The sequence below is a fragment of the Mchenga conophoros genome, linkage group LG13 (genome assembly GCF_057382185.1).
Source record: "Mchenga conophoros isolate Kocher_MC1m ecotype Shallow Benthic linkage group LG13, M_conophoros_male_GT1.1, whole genome shotgun sequence".
In the NCBI taxonomy this organism is placed as follows: domain Eukaryota; kingdom Metazoa; phylum Chordata; class Actinopteri; order Cichliformes; family Cichlidae; genus Mchenga; species Mchenga conophoros.
In genome coordinates this window covers 4,305,600-4,325,316 of record NC_140538.1, presented here as the reverse complement: position 1 = coordinate 4,325,316, position 19,717 = coordinate 4,305,600, and the positions used below count along the sequence as shown (strand labels likewise).

The window sequence follows — 19,717 nt, the reverse complement described above, 5'->3', positions numbered from 1 at the left end:
TGAGATGAGATTTTCCCAGACAAACCAGAAATAGGATCAGACAACCTTCCAACCACAAAGTCCACCTGTCTAACCTTTTGGCTAAACTCCTGCAAGACTTTCCTCCCTCCTTTTTCTCTATATGTGGTTGTTCTCTGTGAAGAAAAACATTACTTGGTTCCTCTTACCACAAATGATTTTATTAGAAACCAATCAGGGTTTGTTTTTTGCAACCTCATCAGCTCAGGGAGAGAGTTAGAGGCTATTGTCGGGATCCCAGAGTGTTCTGGGACACCACAGTCTAAAATAGCTGGGAAAAAAACAGCCCAAGACTAATTCAGTGTTGCAGGATTTATCTCACATAAAAGCCTTTATAGAAAACTCTGCCAGCACTATTAAAAGTCTGACTGTAAGCTTCCAGTTGTTACAGCCAAGAAGCCCATTTTTAGAGGAAAATCTAGCCTTTAAAACTGCAGCGTTTTATGAATGAAAGCTTGAAATGGTGTTTGGACAAAAAAAAGAAAAAAACTTTAAAGCTAAACTCAAAATACAAGAGCAGCATGAAGAGGGAATTTGCTTCTTGAGTAAAGCAAGTTTCTTCAAAGGTGTTTTTTTCCTCTTTTTTCTTCTGATGAAACTCCGAGCACATATCCTTTTTCTGCTACATGACCTTCTGTAATCATTTTGGAGACCCTGGAACTTCAGCACAGGGAGCTTTTTTTATCAATTTTTAATTCTCACTTTTCACACTTTCATCACACAACTATAAAGATCGGCGCTTTGGTAGTGATCAACAGTGAATATTTAAAGGTTCAGCCAGCAAATGGGGGTGGAGCCACATGACATAATCAGCATATACATGAAGTTAAAGATGATGAATGTGCTCAGAAAGACTGTTAGAAGCAAGAGAACGTGTCCTGGCTTTTTCACTTATGAGGTGAACAAGAGAGAGCAAGAAACATAGAAAGGTGTTTCTGGGCCAGAAGAGCAAGAGCTTGCTGCAAAGCAATACTGTACATGGATGTTCTGCTAGGACCAATGGATGAACTCGCTGCTAGTAAGCTGAAGTAGGCAAGTTTTAAGTTAAACTTTTCCCAAGTTCAAGACAAGTACTTAAAGCAATGGCAAATGAGAGTTGACTGACATATGAGCAGCTAGTAAATAAATAAACTCTAGGGTTACCAATTTAGCAACTAGAGCTGGAAATGAGCATTAGCAACACGCCAGCTGAAAGAAGCAAATTTAAAATGAGCCGTGATCAAAACAGAGCTGTAAGAATCAATGTGCACTGCTAGCATAACATTACAGAGTAACATGCCAGCACACGTAACTGCAAAAATCTAATTAAACAGCACAAATACTCTTTTTAAATTAATTTAACTTCTTTTATCTTCCTCAGAAGCAGTTCCCTGTCTCACAGCCCTGACCAGAGAATGCGGGCAGCCCATTGGTCAGCTCCTCGCCGGACTCCACCCATACCCAAAGGAAGATTAAACCCAATTGGAGTTTCCAAGTATTCTGGCCCCGCCTACCAGCACCTTCAGGAAGTGGATTCATCTGAGAAGGAAGCAGAAGCACAAAGAGGGTAAGAATTTACTGAAGGTAGATACCTGCAAATGAAAAATGTTAATCCACATAAAAGAATAAATATATATATAGACACTACCAGTCAAACGTTTGAACACACCTTCACATTTAATGGTTTTTCTTTAATTTTATTACTAAAAGTTGGAGGTACATACTGAAGACATCAAATATATGCAAGATATATGGAGTTATGTAGCAAAGAAAAAAATGATAACTCCATATATGTTTTATAATTTATATTCTTCAAAGTAGCACTGGCCAGCTTTGGCCTTCTCTCAGTGAGCTTCATGATGATGTCACCTGAAATCGTTTCACATCACAGGTGTGCCTTGTCAGGGTTCATTTGTGAAAATTATTGCCTTCTAAATGGGGTTGGGACCAGCAGTTGTGTTGTCACAAGTCAGGTTGGTACACAGCTGACAGCCCTATTTGACAACTGTTATGGCAAGAGCCAATCAGCTAAGTAAAGAGAAACGACAGCAGTCCATCATTACTATGAGAACTGAACTAAACTACAGTAAATTCCCCAAGTGCAGTCACAAAAACCATCAAGCGCTATGACAAAACTGGCTCACACGAGGACGCCCCAGGAAAGGAAGACCAAGAGTCACCTCTGCTGCTGAAGATAAATTAATCCGAGTCACCAGCGTCAGAAATTACAGATAATGCCAAACAGAGATCCAGACACATCTCTACATCAACTGTTCAGAGGAAACTGCACAAATACAGCTTTATGGTCAGATAGCTGCAGGAAACCACTACTAAGGAAAAGCAACAAACAGAAGAGATTAGTCTGGGCCAAGAAACAGAAAGAATGGACATTAAACCAGTGGAAATCTGTGCTTTGGTCTGATGAGTCCAAATTTGAGATCTCTGATTCCACCCGCCATGTCTTTTCGCAGTGCAGAAAAGGTGAAGGGATAGTCTCTGCATGCATGGTTCCTACCGTGAAGCATGGAGGGGGAGGTGTGATCTTGTGGGGATGCTTTGCTGGTGACACTCTTGGGGATTTATTCAAAACTTGAAGACGCACTGAACCAGCATGGCTACCACAGCATCCTGCAGCAACATGCCATCCCATCCTGCTTAGTTGGACCATCGTTTATTCTTCAACAGGACAATGAAGGAGAGTGATGGAGTACTACACCAGAAGGCCTGGCCTGCACAGTCACCTGACCTAAACCCAGTGGAGATGGTTTGGGATGAGCAGAGTGAAGGCAAAAGGGCCAAGTGCTCAGCATCTCTGGAAAATCCTTGAAGCTCATCGAGAGAATGCCAAGAGTGTGCAAAGCAGTAATCAAAGCAAAGCGTGGCTTTTTTGAAGAATCTAAAATATAAAAGATGTTTTGAGTTAAACTGTGTTTAGTTTTCTCCAGACGATGCACAGTGCACTATGGCCAGACATTTCCACTTTAGTCCCATCTTTCCAAAGGACATTGTTCCACGAGTCTTGCGGTTAGTTCAGACACACATGTGCTGCTGTGTTCTTTAGAGAGAGGTTTCTCCTGTCAGCCCTTTAAAACAAGCATGTTCACTTGTCTTCTAATTGTACCGTCATGAACTGAGGCCTGTAGAGTATGACAGGTTTTAGGTGTAAGGATTGCTTCAAGATCGAGGATGGCTGGAGATTTTATTGACACCTCATTCTTGGGTTTGTTTGGAGGTTTTTTTTTTAGATTTCTTTCATTCTGTATCTTCCAAATGCTGAGTCATTTCAATAAAAAAATCATTAACTGAAAAATGCAGCCGTGCTACAGACAGACAGTTTTCAAGAGCGAATATTTCAAAGTCAATTCTGTTTTTATATTTTTAAAAGCCAGCATTTTCTTTCTTTTTTGTACTTTTCTCCCCTTCATCCATTTTGTTTCCACTCTGCTGAGAAAAGATAAAAACGAGATCACATTATGTCGTGGTCTGCAGCAATGTGGCACAAGTTCAAGGGAAACATTTCACCTGGTCCGTGCTTTTAAGGACTAGATTCAGACTGGACATCTGCATCTTGTCGTACTCTGTCAGGTAAATCACAGATTTCAAATGTAACCCTCCTGTGTTACATGTCTCAGATGAAACTGTATGTGCTTAGCAGCCAGAGCGAATGATTAGCAGAAATTTATTCGGTGTGAAAGATGCTGTGCTCTGACGCATTTTTTTTGAGGGGGGAATCATGAGTCACTGCTTTACCCACCTGGACTGGCAAGCTTCACTTCAGGCATTCAGGTCCCAACAGTCCCAGCTCAGGATTAATCTCTGCATGACCTACATGCATACTAAAATAAAGAGGCAGAGGAGATGGACACAGCTGGACAAAAAGCTCTCACTCATATAACAGCGTATAAAAATTCAGTGATGTGCATTGGAGGTGAGCTCCCCCTGCTCCTGAAGCTTTATTTACACATCATTTGCATGAACATCGCTAAAGAGCGACTGTTGAGCTGCATAAGTGTGTCCTTAATCAAATGTCCCATTCAAATGGCTCTCGGGTCAACTCAAGTGTTTCCTGCAAATCCTAAAGTCCACCACCAGAAATGAAAATGTCAAACACGAATTTAACGGAATCAGTTACTTTTTTGTTAAATTAATGTAAATAATCATAGTTATTCTTATAGAATTCAGTTGTTTAATTGAAGGAATGCAGCAAACCCACCGTAATAACCACCAGAACTATTTCAGCTAGCTGTGGATTGATATACTGATGGCTAAAACAAGACAACTGACCCAGTTTGGTTAGGCTATGAAGTCTTCATTTTACAACCAGTTTTCCTTTATTGTGTTCAACATTTTCCGAACTTACAAGATGACTTTAAACAAATTGTACAGATCTGCTACATAACCAGAAACTTGTAACAGGATATTTTACAGAGAATTCAGCTTTATAAACAATATGCAAGGACCAAGATTTATAGTCCAGGTCTTAATAACCGAACACGTTTGAAGAGACTGTTGATGCATGCTAGAGAGCCATTGCATTTGCTGAAGTGCAATCTTAAACCATTTTTATTACCGTTTTTTAAAATTATCTACATTCTTCAACAACAACAGATAACACAGTAAGAGCTCTCAGCCTGGATATGGCTGTACTGGAATCCCCTTTAAAATTAACCATTACGTGCTCAGTCAGCAGATTAATCAGTGGCGTCCTAGATTTAAAGTGAAGTAACTGTCTGGTCAGAACAAAAGTGCCCACATGAGCTCAAGTGTTCTCTGATCACAAACCAATCAGCTCATATGTTAGCTCAAGGCTTCTGTGGTAGCTCTGGTAAGCCTGGTAAGGACTCTCTGATTGGGCCAAATAATTCCTCTTTTTAGCCCAAGCAGTCTGTGAGAAACAAACCCTGGCAAACCAGACTTGGATTGGTCCAAATTTCATCAGCTTCAAGTTTATCTTGGTTATCAAAGGGCTCCCACTGGTTGTGATGTGCATTCTGCTGGATCTACGTTTAAGCTTAAATTGAGTAAAGCATTAGTTTAGGCGGGCCAACATCAGAGTATGGGGCATAATATTTGAATGGGGAAGGAGGACCAGAAGAGGATGCTAGGGGATAAGGTGAGATAGAGCCAGAGGAGCTGAAAGAAGAAGAATCCGAGTGCATTTGCTGCACATATAGAAGATGCTGTAGCTCTCCCTTTCATATATATGTTAGTGTGTACAATAGTACTGGCAGGTTAAAGACAAAGCCCACATAATGTCTGAATCCACTGATACCAGCCAATCTACATTTGCCATTTATGTGTCTCCTGCATGCTCTTTGCAGGCAGTTCATCACCTAAATCACACAAAGTACTTACTGTAGTGTCATGAGCAGTGTTGGTCAAGTTACTTGAAAAAAGTAATCAGTAACTAATTACTGATTACTTCCCCCCCAAAAGTAATCCCATTACTTTACTGATTACTTATTTTCAAAAGTAATCGGTTACTTAGTTACTGAGTTACTTTTTAAAAACACGATTTACAACCTGAAGAGGTGATAAAGCGATAGATCTTTCAGCCCAATTCTACTTTTTCTGCATAATCCATCATACAAAATGTAATCAAATGGAAAAGTCTCTTTTTTTAACTTGTTTTATTAGTTTTAATCTTTTAACTTTATGCATCAAGCAAAAATTACATTATGTGCAACATTCTCTGACTGGAAGAAATTAGTTTAACATTTAAACCTATTTTCTGCACATTCCAGCACATAAATAAAATATTTTTTTGTTTTTACACTCAGTCTTTCAAATAGATGCAAGTAAAACACAGCAGAAAATAAATAAAGTCAAAGACTAGCGGTCCTTTTGCTCTATTTTCACCTGTAAAGCAGGAGTGGGGCAGGCGGAGGTTTACCCTGGTGCAGGTGAGCCGCAGCAGTCAGTGGAAGAGTCCGCGAGTTTCTCTGTGAGTTTCCCATTACGTGGTAGCGCACTCCTGCACTCGATATATTATCCATTGTTGATCTGCACACAGCTGTTGTCACGAACGTCACACTCGTTTACGTCACTGTCGTGAGACATTCTCGCAAAAAAATCACGGTTTGAGTAACGCAGTAACGCAGCGTTCCTACAGGAAAGTAACGGTAATCTAATTACCGTTTTTGCAATAGTAATCCCTTACTTTACTCGTTACTTGAAAAAAGTAATCGGATTACAGGAACTGCCCATCTCTGGTCATGAGGAAAGGATAACTGGGGAAATATCCTGGGTTGATTTTTTCGAAGTAGTCCAATGTTCATGTGCAGAAAAACAAACTAAGAGCTTACGTACCCTTTGGTGCTCAAACTTGGCTCCATATTCTCCATATTCTCTGCCCTTGTCCAGAGAATATCCGTGCGCTCCACTGCACTGCATTCCAACTCCCTGTCATGGAAACGCACACTCATGCATGCTTTCACAGATGCTGCATGAAAATCCCACATAGTTCGGGTACGAACACGTGAGCAGGTTGTGCAAAATATACAGGAGGTCATGCTTACTCGCTTACTCAGTCTCACACTTAGTACTCACATGCTCAAACGCATGTATTCAGACTGAGTCACTGACCTGCACGCACTCGCTCACCTACTCGCTTACTCGCCACCTAATGTAAGATTTCACATAAGAGCAGGTGGACCGACAGACAGCAGCATCGCTCTCCCATAATACGGTTGTCTGGGTTGCCATGGAGACATTTGGCCATTGCTGCATAGAGTCTGAGTGAGATAGAGAGGCATAAGCTTCGGGATACAAGTAGTTTGTTTTTTTTTAATGCAGTAACCTTTAAGAAAACGGCAGCAAAGAAGTAAAAAGTCATGAAAGAGAAGACAACGTGACAGTTTGGAAATGTTTTAAAGAAAGGCTGCTCGTTTCTTTTCACACCTCTCTGGGAAACCTAGTGTTATCTCAACAAAATGGATGACGGAGAGAAGTTGCATGAATTTATTTGTTTTCTTTTTCTGTGGGACATGCTGGATTTCCCCTCCTCTCGATTTGTCGTATATGCACAACCTTCAATTAGAGAAAACACTGCTTTTTTAAGTCTTGATGAGTAGGCGTGCACACCTACCTGCAAATAAAATGCACGCATGCTCCTTCTTTGTACGTTTCTCAGTGTTGTAAGATGACTGCGTCGTTTAACAAAAGGGATCGTATTCTGAATTTATCAACAGAAACAAGGGATATATTAAGAAATGATCTGTAGGGCAATAGATTAATGAAAATGACTGTTAACACTTGTACATGTAATGAGCTCCCATTAAAGATAAAAGGCTGGTCACTTATCTCACCTCACTTGCACACAATCTCTCTGTAATTCCCCCGTAGCTGCTGCCGCTTCGCTCCGGGGTCTATATTTGAACTGTGCTTCATAGACTTTTGCAATCTGATTGTGTTTCAGCCCATCAAAAGAGAGATTTGTCTGTGAATGTTATCTTGGGAATTAGCACCCTCGCATCATCCTCTCTTATCGCTTGCAGGATCCTCTCTGTGGGCCCACTAAACCTCCGCTGTCGTTTTCGGAGAGGTTTTCATGTCTCGGAAAAACACTGCGGAGATAAAACAAGGATGCGATTTCCTTTGAGTCTGAAAAGGCACCTTCTCCACCCACCGCTATTTTTGCACACTTTGATGGAGAGCAGAAGCGTGTGTGATGAGGGTATCATAAGGAAGAGGGACCCCAAGTTTAATCTGAACATGGCAATAAAGGCTTGGCTTGGCAAAGGATTATGAATTATTACACAAAGATAATGAAGCTCTGCTCTTGATTACAGCTGAATTTAAACACTGATAATGCTGAGGGGAATGGTCAGTCCTGGAAAGAGGACGAAAGCGTTTATGTTCAAGAAAGACAGAATAACAAGACCCAAGTGCCTATACTGTTGCACAAAAAATCTGACTTCTCCACACTTTTATTCATTTTCCATACAGACGCTCGCCATAATTGACACAAAGAAAGTAGAGGCTAAAGTTACAATGGAGATAAAAGTATGGAATAACAGTAGTGGTTTAATAAGCAGTTATTGCCTTTATTGAGCTGATACAGGCAGGTTCATTTTCATTCATTTTTTTCATTCATTTATTTATTCATTTTCAGGCACAACAAATACCTATATTGAACATAAAAAATACACAAAACAAAAAACAAAACTTGGTTAGTGCCCGCTTTCTGCATAAGCGAGATTTTTATGTCTATATAAAGAAGACAAACAAATCCTCTGATTGCAAAAAGATTGCGTACAAGTCTGTGAGAAAATGACCCTACTTCTTACTCGATTTGTGGTGTCAGTAAATATTTTGCTAACATGTTTATGCTCTTAGTTATTACACCCAAGTATTAGCTTTTACAGCAGGATGTTTTGCCTTGTAATGTATAGAGTTATTTACCAACTATAGCAGGTATGTGCATTAGCATATGGACAGGGTGACAGCCAAAGTGTCAAACTTACACCTTCAAAGACGTCCAACATTCTCTGGTGCTTAGATCCATCTTTTTGCACCTTATTGCTGACTAAATATTAGTTAGGTTTCATTTTTTCACCATGTAACTGTAAGCTAGCAATCGGTTTCTACTTCAAAGTTCATGATTTCCACCCAGTGCCAGCATTTACAAACATATAAGGGTGTAAGTCATGTTTGTGGACTGATCTCTGTGAGTTCTGTGCCAGAGCTTCAGTTAGCAATCACAGGTGAATCACAAATCACAATTATCACAAATAATCATGATTTTATTTTAATATCTTCAATCATAAGCCTTTCCTAACTATTACCAAGAGTTGTATCAGCCCAATATCAACTTTGTCTTTGCAGCAACCAAATTTTGGGGCACTCCAAACGACAGTGGTATCTCCGTCTTCCTTTCCCTCTCTTCCAAAAACGTCTCACGCATCTATAACCTTGCATCGAACCTGCTTCACATGAATATGAAAATGCAATGAGCCTTTTATATGTCTGTGTATTAGCAAATGTTCATCAGTATTGCTGTTGGAGCAGTGCAACAGGATAAGTGACAGCAGTGCATCTTTGCATCAAGCCAGACTTGAAAATGACACAAATACTGATGGTTTCGGTCTCTTTTGGCAGTCAGCTTTCACACCCCAAAGTTAAAACTGTTCTGTATTCTCACTGTGAGGAAGGTAAAAGCAGTGGCTCCTGTTACGTTGCTGTCTCACCGCACCTTTTACTTTGAATGCTCTGACAACAAATAAATAAATAACACTCCAGACAGCAGTGTTTTTTACTCCGTGAGCCGATCTCTGCCTGTAACCTGGTTTCTTGTGTTCATGTAAATGCCGCCACTGATTGTGAAAGAGTAGCGGGCACACAATGAAAGGTATAATTTGGCTAGGCTGAGCACGAGGACAAACAAGCTAAGGCTAACGGGAACAGACAGACTAAATCAGTAGAGCACAGAAATGGAAATGGACTGAAATACTGATTTACCCAGCAGCGCCATTTGAACATACAGTACTATACACGGGATGTTGACAGGTAAAGCAGCACAAGTCAGATTTGTGAAAACATTCAAATCTGAGGGGTGAGGAAGGAGAAGCAGGCACTGAGTATTATGGTGCTGATTTAAAAACGTGAGTGCTGTTTTGCACTTTATGTGCACAAAAGCTTTTCAAAGTGAACGATCTTGACCGAAAACCACTTTCTGCTTTTTTTAAGGAGGAAAAATTAGCACACATGATGTGACTGCCTCAGTTGTCCTTGAGAAAAGCTCGCCACCTTAAACACACACTCTCCGACACAAACACAGTCATTAAAATCAATAATTAAAAAATGAACTCTCTGTTACCTCCTTACTTATGTAAAGGAGTTGAGGGTTTTTTTGAGTGCGTGTGTGCAGACTTGGATATAAAGAGATGAAAGAAAAATGTCAGACTCATCTTCTTCCCCCTCCGCATCCGTGGTTAGCCTGTGAGATGGCAGAGGGCGGAGAGCTGCGCCTGTGTGTATTCTGTCAGGGCTTCAACGTGGGAGTTTGAAAAAGCGATTGAGTTGAAAACACACCCGAGACACGATGACTTCTCCAAGTGAAGTGTGGAAGTTTTTATCCAGCTGAATAACCTTCACTCCTTTCCTTTTCCTTTTTTGTCTCTGTCTTGTTTGTCTTCATTCCCCATTTTCCTTCTTCTCTAGTGTCCAAGTGCAGGGAGAGAACCAGTGTGATGACACCTTCCTACATATGCAAGCTCCTGCGATGCAGGCATTGTCGCCATCGCCTTGGAGCGGCTGCGTGGAGGTACGCGCACATCTGTGTCCTCCATCTGAACCCAATCCCACCACTCGCAGCCTGAGAAGGCCGGGACGCCGTCAAAGCCACTCCCCACCTCCCCCGTTCCGCTCCTGCTCTATTCCCATCATTCCATCTGTGCAGTGTCACCATGACAATGAGGTGTCTTGCATGCAAACCACCCCAGCGACCACAATGATGTCAGTCACCTGTGGGGCCATGCCTTGCAAGGAGGAGAAGAATGAAAAGGCAGCGCACGCCCCGTTGTTTTCATCTTCCTGCTCGTCTGCCATTGGACGGCAGCAGGATGAGGTGGCCCTGCTGCTCGAAGAGGCACAGGAGCAACTCAGGGCGTTGGCGCTGGCTCACAGGAAGCAGGAGGGGGGCGGAGTCTTCACCGGCACCTCAACGGTTGCACTGGTGGAAGCCAGAGAAACTGTTTGCTTCCTGAACGTTAACGGAGGAAGTGCCGGGGCGCTGAGCTGTAACGGACCCACGCAGACCCAGCTACTCAGCCCCAGCCTATCACACAGAGACCTGGGCCAAACCGGCCAATGAGAGGGCACGATTTAGGACATTCACTTACTGTTTTACACTGTTTGACAGACTCTGGTGTTCTGCATCTGTGGGATGAGAATGAAAATGCTGAATTAAAAAACAAAAAAGAAAAATGTAATATCATGGATAATCCGAAATGTGCTGATGATATGCATACTGTATGTACACGAGCATACAAACACTTCTCGAGTGGCCGCCTTTACACCGACTGACAGTATGGAAAAAGAAAAAAAAATATTCACATGCATTTATTTACCAAACAAGAGAAACACTTCTACTTAGACAAAAAGAAACCAAATAGTCTGTCAGATCCATGGTGTTTTTAATTGTAAAAAGAATATATAAATATATATATATAAATATATATGGTTATAAATATATGGAATTCAAAAGTGACCAAGTAAAGTTGAAGAACACAGGAATGATGTAACTATTTTTGTTTGTTTTTTTCGTTCTCTTGGTTTTGTATTCTCACATTTTGGTTCTGGCTCGATGAAGAACTCCATTAATGTCCCGCCGCACGTCCGCGAGTCGTGAATCGGATTCTGCGAGCCTGCGTGGAATCAAAAACGACCAACGAGAAAAAGGAGCCACCACACCAATTTCACCCCCCTTTGCCTTTTGAAAAACTGTTACCCAGCCAAGAATTACAACGCAGCCGTCTGTGGTAATCAAAAACACTTTGAGGATTTACGACGCAAAACAAAAACTCCCCAGCTTTGTGTGTGCGCGTGTGTGTGTCTGTGCTGGGAAGCCACGAGGGACGAGACAAGGAAAAACTAGGGTTTCATTTGGAGCCACTCGGATTTGGGAGGGCAGATTGTGGAGATACTGACTCCAGTTTGGCCAGTGTTGGAAACCAGTCTAGATTATTTTTGTTTTTATTACAAATTATATTTTCACACTCATATGCACACACGCTCGCCTGTGAATTATTATTTGGTTGCTTGAACGAATGAACAGAAGGACTGAGAAGGACAGTGGGCTACGGGGCTCTACGGGAGTGGATGTTTGTTTTGTTTTCCATTTTTTTGGTTATTAATGAACAATGCTGCTTTCTGGGGCTGATGGGAGGGACAACCACATGGTTTTGGTATTGAAACAAGAAATAAATGTCTCTATGTTGTATCCTATGAATTGGAAGCTTTTGAATCTCTGTATGAAGTTACAGCCAAATGTCTCTGGTGTCACAAAGTATAAAAACAATGGTTGCAATTCTGGTAAAGACTTTTCCAAAATAACTGTTGTTTTGATTGATTGCTTGAAAGACAGCAACCTGCCCGTAGATGCATGCTGGATAACATCACTCTGAGGGTTTACACTGGCAGTGTTACTTTTGACCTTTTCACAACTTCACCAGCTTGAAGACATCTGGGATCAGCATTCATGAAGCACTTTATTTTGTGGAGCTCCTGGTTTTCTGTGCACTGAATACCAAAATGTTTTAAAATGCAGTGCCGTTTCCTGGCTGTAGATGGACAGCTACAGCCATTTTTATAAATTAAGCCAACAACCCTCAGAAAAATGTTCACCACTGTGGGAAAGCACAGGAATTTGTTTTTCAGGCGGAGAAAAGCGCCATGTGGATGGGAATGTGTCGGGATTCATTCAAATTCGTGTGACACAACTGCAAACTTATATAAAACCTACCAAAATGAAATAGAATCGAAAATTTAATATCAAACCCATTTTAAATAAAGTATATCAGACTCAGGAATAAATGCAACTTAATTATTAAAGTGAACTAAATCTTGAACTTTGCACAGAAGAAGTAAGATACACATCTTCTTCTTCAACGTGGCTTTAAAGCCATCAGAATCTCTAAATCAAGGAAATGATGACCTGCTTTTAGAGTTTTGCTAGTCTAACTGTAGTACATATGAACCGACCATGACCTGTAATCTATTACTTTGTGTTTCCAGACACAGATTCTCATGTGTATGAATCACACTGACATATTTCCCACATTCTAAAAAGGGGGGGGGGGAATCCACATTTGGTGGTTTTGTTGTTGGTGGAAATCATTTTGCAGTTTGCAGCAGAGACTCCAGTTTAACAGTTCAAGTCACACACTTCAAAGATTTTCACACATCGTTTGTGTTTCTTTTTTATTGTGTTATTAATTCAAACTGCATTAGGGAGTAAGATGTAGCTGTTTTAAAACTACTGGGTTAGGTCTACTTAAAACTACAATAACTCCAATTCTTTTCAAGCACTGTTTTTTGGTTGCCATGGTGATGCATCCCTGCTTTGTCTATGTGCTCCCAACATAAAACTTACTTCTGTTTATAACTATTCTAAAAATAAATTTACTTATAAAGTCGCTTTTTTGCATGACAGTCAGCACAGCACCTTTTCATGACTGTTTCACAGGCTGCTTTGAGCCTGAGCTCGGACAACACGCATGAAAACACTCAACATGAAAACCCTTAACAATGTTAACGACAACCAAACATGCAGTATTTTTTGTTAGCCTCGTGTCTCTCCACGACACTTTCCCGTACACATGACCAGCGCTCCTGAGAGGTCTGATTCATTAGACTAAATTCAAAGAAATTTGAACTCTTTCAGCGTGCACTTTTCAAATTTCTCACAATGGGGATCCTTTTCCATTTTTTCTTTTAATAAATGCCTGAATGGCATGGCTAAATCTAATTCACACATAGAAAAAAATTGTCTATATCCAGCTTGCTTTAATTCTTTGTTCCTTTTGTTTATTTGAAGGCTTATGTTCCAACTAAACCCTCAAAAAGGTTCTTTTCTATTTTTCTCTGAAGTTTTGGCTGTTTGACACGAATGTCCAACTATAATTTCTTTACCCATAGAAAGTGCTAATGGCTTGGAATGTGGAGGCAGAAAAAAAACGTGGATTTCTTCATTTGTCTGATTGCTAGCTTCACTGTGAGCTGTTATCAGGTTAAAGTCTGACAGCACTGTGTAAATTTGAGTTCTTATCGGAGCCATGCAACTGGACTCTGCATCAAATACCAGTTTTTACAACATTTATGAAATGTTTCAAAATTTAAAAAAAAAACGGCAAAGCTTTGGAGGTTCAAAGAGCAGTAAGTCATGGCCTGATGACAAACAGGCATTTCCATTTAACTGACACTTCTATAAGAGTTATTACTGCACCTTGAGAAAACTGTAATTACTTTTGGCATGCAGGTACTTCAGCACAATGTACATCTGAGCATAAGCAATTATACAACAGAAGAGAGGGAAAAACTAATTTAATGGAGACGTCTCTGCTCCTCTCTGAACATCTTTAAATGGTTTTCCTAGCAACTGAAGGTCGCTTGCTGCATAACTTCACATTGTGCTAGTCATGAGAAGCAGCAAAGTAATAGAAATGAGGGCGTTTATTTGATTAGAAAAACTTGATTGACTTTCTTTTTATTACTCAAAGATTTAGAGAGTTTATCACCTCTCTTCATTAGAGTCAAAATGCATTTAAAGTTTAATTAGGTGTATGCAAAGACTACATTTAACCATGTGCTGTAAAGAATTCATATTTCTCTTTATTTTTCTTTGGCAACAATGCCTTGTTCACCATATGCCATCAAAATCTTTAACTCCAAAATCTTAAACGTTTCACAGCTAAGGTTCAAGGTTCTGTATTCGTCACATGCAAAGTATAACACACAGTGAAATGTAACCTGACATGCTCCTCAACGAAGATGGTGTGGGGGGGGGGGGGGGGAACATTATATATAATATATGCAATATATACTATATATACACACACATGCTATGGCAAGGAAGAGCCAGGACAACAGCTCGGGGGGAGATATTGTCATGTAGTAGGATCCACTGTGGATCCTATAACAGAGAGACAGAACTGTACAAGGTGCACTCTCACAATATGAGACGAGCACCACCGAGGCTGGAGATAGAGCACGTGGAGTCCAGGAATTGAAGAATTGTTGTTTCTGTGTCAGTCACACATGCATGTCTTCAAACAGTGATGCCAGAGTACATGGGGAGATGGTGGTGATATGGACCTCTTATTTACGAGGTTTATGATCAAGCTTGCAAGCATTAGCTGATCATTTCAGTACTGCATGTCCTAAGGCACATGAATCACTAATACCCAAGGCTCGCAGAATCAGACTTTGTAAGAGCAATTACTCATAGCACTGCTTTTATATACAGTATAACTACATTTGTTTTTAATGAATCCATAAAATCATTTATGATTCAAAGTCTGAGTTTAAGCAGATGATTTATTGGAATACAATTCCTCTTCATGCTACAAGCCGGACACCTATGCAGGCGGGGTGCAGTTTTTTTGTTTCTAACACAGAAACTGCCTACGAGTGCCTGCAGAAAGACGTCTCTTTTCCCTTAACAGATGCACAGATTTATGCTCTCTGCTGCAGTTTAGCTACTTCAGCTGTATTCAGTCAGGTGGCTAAAAGTGAGGTAGTTAACACAATCAGTACAGTGCCTGTTTGTGTGTGTGTGCCTGAGAGTGTGTTTGAGTGTGTGCCTGAGTGTGTATGTGTGTGTGCCTGAGTGTGTATGTGTGCGACTGATGGCAGGGAATAGAGGTTAGACCATCAGGCCAGAGAGATAAGAGCTATAGTTTGATCCTCCCAAAGCACTCGACTGCCAGCCCAGCCAAGCCCATCAGACCTCATCTGAACTGCATGCCAGTTCACTGACAGTGTTTGTTTGCATTTTTATGGATAGATAGTGTGAGTGTGTGTGTGTGTGTGTGTGTGTGTGTGTGTGTGTGTGTGTGTGTGTGTGTGTGTGTGTGTGTTTTAAATGCTTGCGTGTCAACATCTCTTTCTTTACTCTTCCAGCCATATGCCCTCCTATCCTTACACAAACTCCTGCAGCATGGATAGCTACACATCTAGATAACAAGCACACTTAAATATAGAGCAATGAGACTTTGCTCCCGAAGGTGGTTTGAACTGGATCAAGTCAGAGATATATACAGAGAGTCTGAGACAGTGAAATAGGAGCTATGAAGTGCATACTGTCAGCTTGGCTGTAATTCAGGCTGTTTCCCTCTTTAAAGCACAAGATCCTGGATGGTGACAGAAGAGCTAATCCTTATAGCGACAGTGGGCTGTGGGCTGGGTAATCACTATAGGAAAGAGTGTATGTGTGTGTGTCAGTGCCTTTCCTAATATGTACAATCGCAATTCCAAAAAAAGTTGGAACACTATGTAAAAGAAAAACAGAATGAAATGATTTCTGTATTCACAACAGAACATAGAAAACATATCAAATGTTTAAACTGATGTACTATTTTCTGTAAAATATTAGCTCATTTTAAATTCTATGCCAGCAACACATATGATAGATGTTGGCAACAAAAGGCTGAAAAAGTAACCAGTGTTAAAACGAAAGAGCAGGATGAACATTTTGCATCTAATAAGGTTAATTAACAGGTCAGTAACATGATGGGTATAAAAAGAGCATCTTAGAGAGACACAGTTTGTCAGAAGTAAAGATGGGCAGGGGTTCTCCAATCTGCAACAAACCTGCATTTATAAATTGCAAAAAATGTCATAATAGTGTTTCTTAATGGAAAATAATGACTTTGAACATCTCCTCATCCACAGTACACAATGGTTTGTTTGGTTTTTTTTTTTTTTTTTGGGGGGGGGGGGGGGTTGTTTTTTTTTGCCTGTCCCGTTTGGCTCTTTTGCCATCAGAATTGTTGTCTAAAGGCAAAGAAAGATGCCCAACGGATTTACTTTACCAAACTGACCATCCCAGCCTTGCCGTAATGGTCCATTTGATTCACCTTTTATTGTTTATTTTATTTTCACTTACTGAATACGGGACAGACTTGACTGGGGGAAAGAAGGGGAGAAAGAAAGAGGGAAAGAGAAACAGCTGAGAAGAGGGACGGGGGAGAAGGGCAAAAAACAAAAACCAACAGAATGAGCAGAGTAAAAAAAATGCATATATCGATCACCTGGATCACCTGTTGAGAAAGAAAAAAGAAAACAAGCAGAAGAGAACAAGAGTAATAGAATAAACAACATCACAATGATATATGGGAATATGACAGTAAATACTAAATATTAAACATTATTGTGCAGCACATAAGATCAACAGAACACAGTGTGCTTTGAGGTAGGAGCCAAAAAGGGTGTAGTTTGTGGGTGTGATCACCCGTGTGTACACCTGTGAGCATGGACGCGCTTGTTTTTTGTTTTTTTTAAAGGTTCCTTCATGTAATAATCTGCTAGAGGGTGTGGGGGGGCCACAGCCCCGTCCTCCAGGGCATGAAGCAGGTATGGAGGAGATCAAAACTCCAGACATCCAGAGGCCCCGAGTACACAATGTTACCAAACGTGTCAGAGAATCTGTAGAAATCTCTGGATGCAAGGAACAATAATGGCTTTGGAATTGGCAGCTTGCCAATCTGGAACAACATCTGGAAAAGTGCCTCCAGTACAGAAAGGTATATAAAGGTTTAAGAGCAACATCATCTCCGATTCTATGCCTTTTTCAGGGAAGGCCTTTCATATTTCAGAAACCACATCTGACTTTATTGTAACAACCTGACTTCGAAAAGTCCAGGTGCTGAAATGACCTGCCTGAAGTCCTGACCTTTCACCGACTGAGACCGTTTGGAGCATCATGAAACCAAAGATATGAAGACCAGGACTTTGTGAGCAGCTAGAATCCTCTAGCACACTCATTCCGAAACTGCGGTACGTGTACCACTGGAGGTGCATGAGCTCCCTCTAGTGGCATGCGGGAAGTTGTTTTTCTTTAATGCGACTAAATAATATACCATGATCTGACTGAGGAATTTCAGAAAAATTAAAATGTACAGCTCTGCTATCACTTCCAACATAAATGTAAATATACAACATATACAACATTCATTTATAAATATACAACATAAATATAAATGAAGACAGAAAACTAACCAGCAGTGACGTTCTTACATCTTACTGAAGTTGGGCTAGCTTAGCATATAATGATGTGCTGCGTTTCTTTTCTTTTTTTTCAAGGGGCTTGTTTAGATTCAGTAGAACAAGCATTGAAACATGTTAAAAACACAACAGCCTTAACAAACGCAGAGTATTTTGGACCCGAAAGCATGGTTCATCACTTAAAGACCAGATATCCCACCTGCTGTGAATGTTTTAATGCACTACGGTTGTTATTACCACCACTTGTCACATCCTGTTTATGACAGTTAAAATAAAAAACATCATGTCAGATTTAAAATTGTCTTGTGTAAACTGTATATTGTGTTAAATAGGCCTATACTACTGTACTTTAATGTCGGTCATAAGGGTGGTACTGGCCATATATTTTATGAGGTGGTACTCATTGTGAAATGTTTGAGAACAACTGCTCCAGCAGACAAGAATAGCAAAACATTCCTCATGTTTGAAATTTAGCTGGTGAGTTATAAAAGAAGTGACCCTCTCATGAAGGACCAAACTACCTACAGAGACCACCACACTTTTTTTAACCTGTTTTTACCTGTTATATGGCAGCACGGTGGCACCGTGGTTAGCACTGAAGAAGGTGCCGAGTTCAATTCCACCATCAGGTCGCGGTCTTTCTGTGTGGAGTTTGGATATTCTCCCTGGGCTTCCTCCAAAGACATGCAGTGGTGGGAGTTGTGCAATGGGGATAGGTTAACTGGAAACTCTAAATTGCCCATAGGTGTGAATGTGAATGCGAATGTCTTTGCACTCACATTCAGACTGGCGACCTGGGCCTCTTGGCCCCAAGACAGCTGGGATAGGCTCCAGCCCCTCCCCGCAACCTGAAAAGGATAAGCGGCAGACAATGAATGGATAGATACCTGTTATAGCTGATCTAAAGTTGAGCTTTTTAACATGGAAGTCTGAAGAGACTTTTGGAGCCAGAGGAGTGCAGTTTCTGGCACTTCCACTTTAGCTAAGTATTTCAGCCCCAGTTGTTGCAGTTTGTTTCTTTCAAGCCTCTTGGCTGTTCTTACCCTTGAAAGATGGAGTCCACCAATAATTTCATAACACATGTTACTAATAATTAATAATCTGCGGCCTTTACCTTTTTCCAGTTTAAATTAAAAAATTAAATTGATTTCAATTCGTTTATTTGAAAATGTGGTAGGATTAAAAAAAACAATCATCTAAGCATATCTGGAAAAAGAAAGATCATATTCCAACACCCACAAATGTGCACAGAGAGCTAAGATTAGCCCGTCATTCAAGACAGACTATGCAGAATTTTACTTTAATTTGCCAGCTCCATTTTCTGGTGTCAGGACCAACCAGGAGCAAATCCATTTGCATGTGCAGATCAACTAATCTTCACATGGTTTCAGGAACATAGCAGCCTATAATGAGTGCTTGCAGGGCAGATACAGTAAAGCACGCTTGCATAATGCCTAAATGACAGTGTTTGTGGTACGGCAATCACAGCATCTCAGTACGTAGTGTGAGGCAACATGTTAAGTGTTTCAGCGTATTCACTTTCAATATTTCATATGAATTACAGCGTACCTGTGTTTTTTCTTTTTTCTTGCTTTATTTGTCGATGCGGTGCCGCCATCCAAGTTAATTTGTTTGAGCAAAATACTTTTAAATTCTCAGTTTGAAAAACATCACAAATGAAAAGCAAAGCCTTGCACATCTCAAGCAGTGAGCGCTCAATTCCTCCTGATGAGCAGGAAAGCTGCTAAGCAGATGCAGGTGCTGGAAACTCTTTTAAAGATCTACTTTATTATTACAGAAACTCAGATCCATATATTAGATTAAAAGTGCAGGATGTCATATGAATAGGATCAATTTCTTGAAACCCTGGTGGCATTTAGACATAAATCCAGATCAAACAAGTTTGCCGCAGCCTGTTATATTCATTCAAGAAGGAAAAAGAGAACAAACAATATGAATCTACATTTTAGAAGTAACACATTTTAACAAAAGAACA

At 40.5% G+C, this 19,717-nt stretch overlaps 1 protein-coding gene across 1 annotated transcript in view; it reads left to right on the top strand.

The window, feature by feature from the left end:
* The window catches only part of nrg3a (neuregulin 3a), a 360,952-nt gene extending 349,009 nt beyond the window's left edge, over nt 1-11,943 (top strand). Inside the window, exons 8-9 of the mRNA XM_085296128.1 lie at nt 1,379-1,564; nt 10,159-11,943. Of these exons, the coding sequence (XP_085152254.1) occupies nt 1,379-1,564; nt 10,159-10,810 (838 nt within the window). The 3' untranslated portion in view covers nt 10,811-11,943. The remainder of the gene's footprint in view (nt 1-1,378; nt 1,565-10,158) is intronic.
* The last annotated feature ends 7,774 nt before the right edge of the window (nt 11,944-19,717 follow it).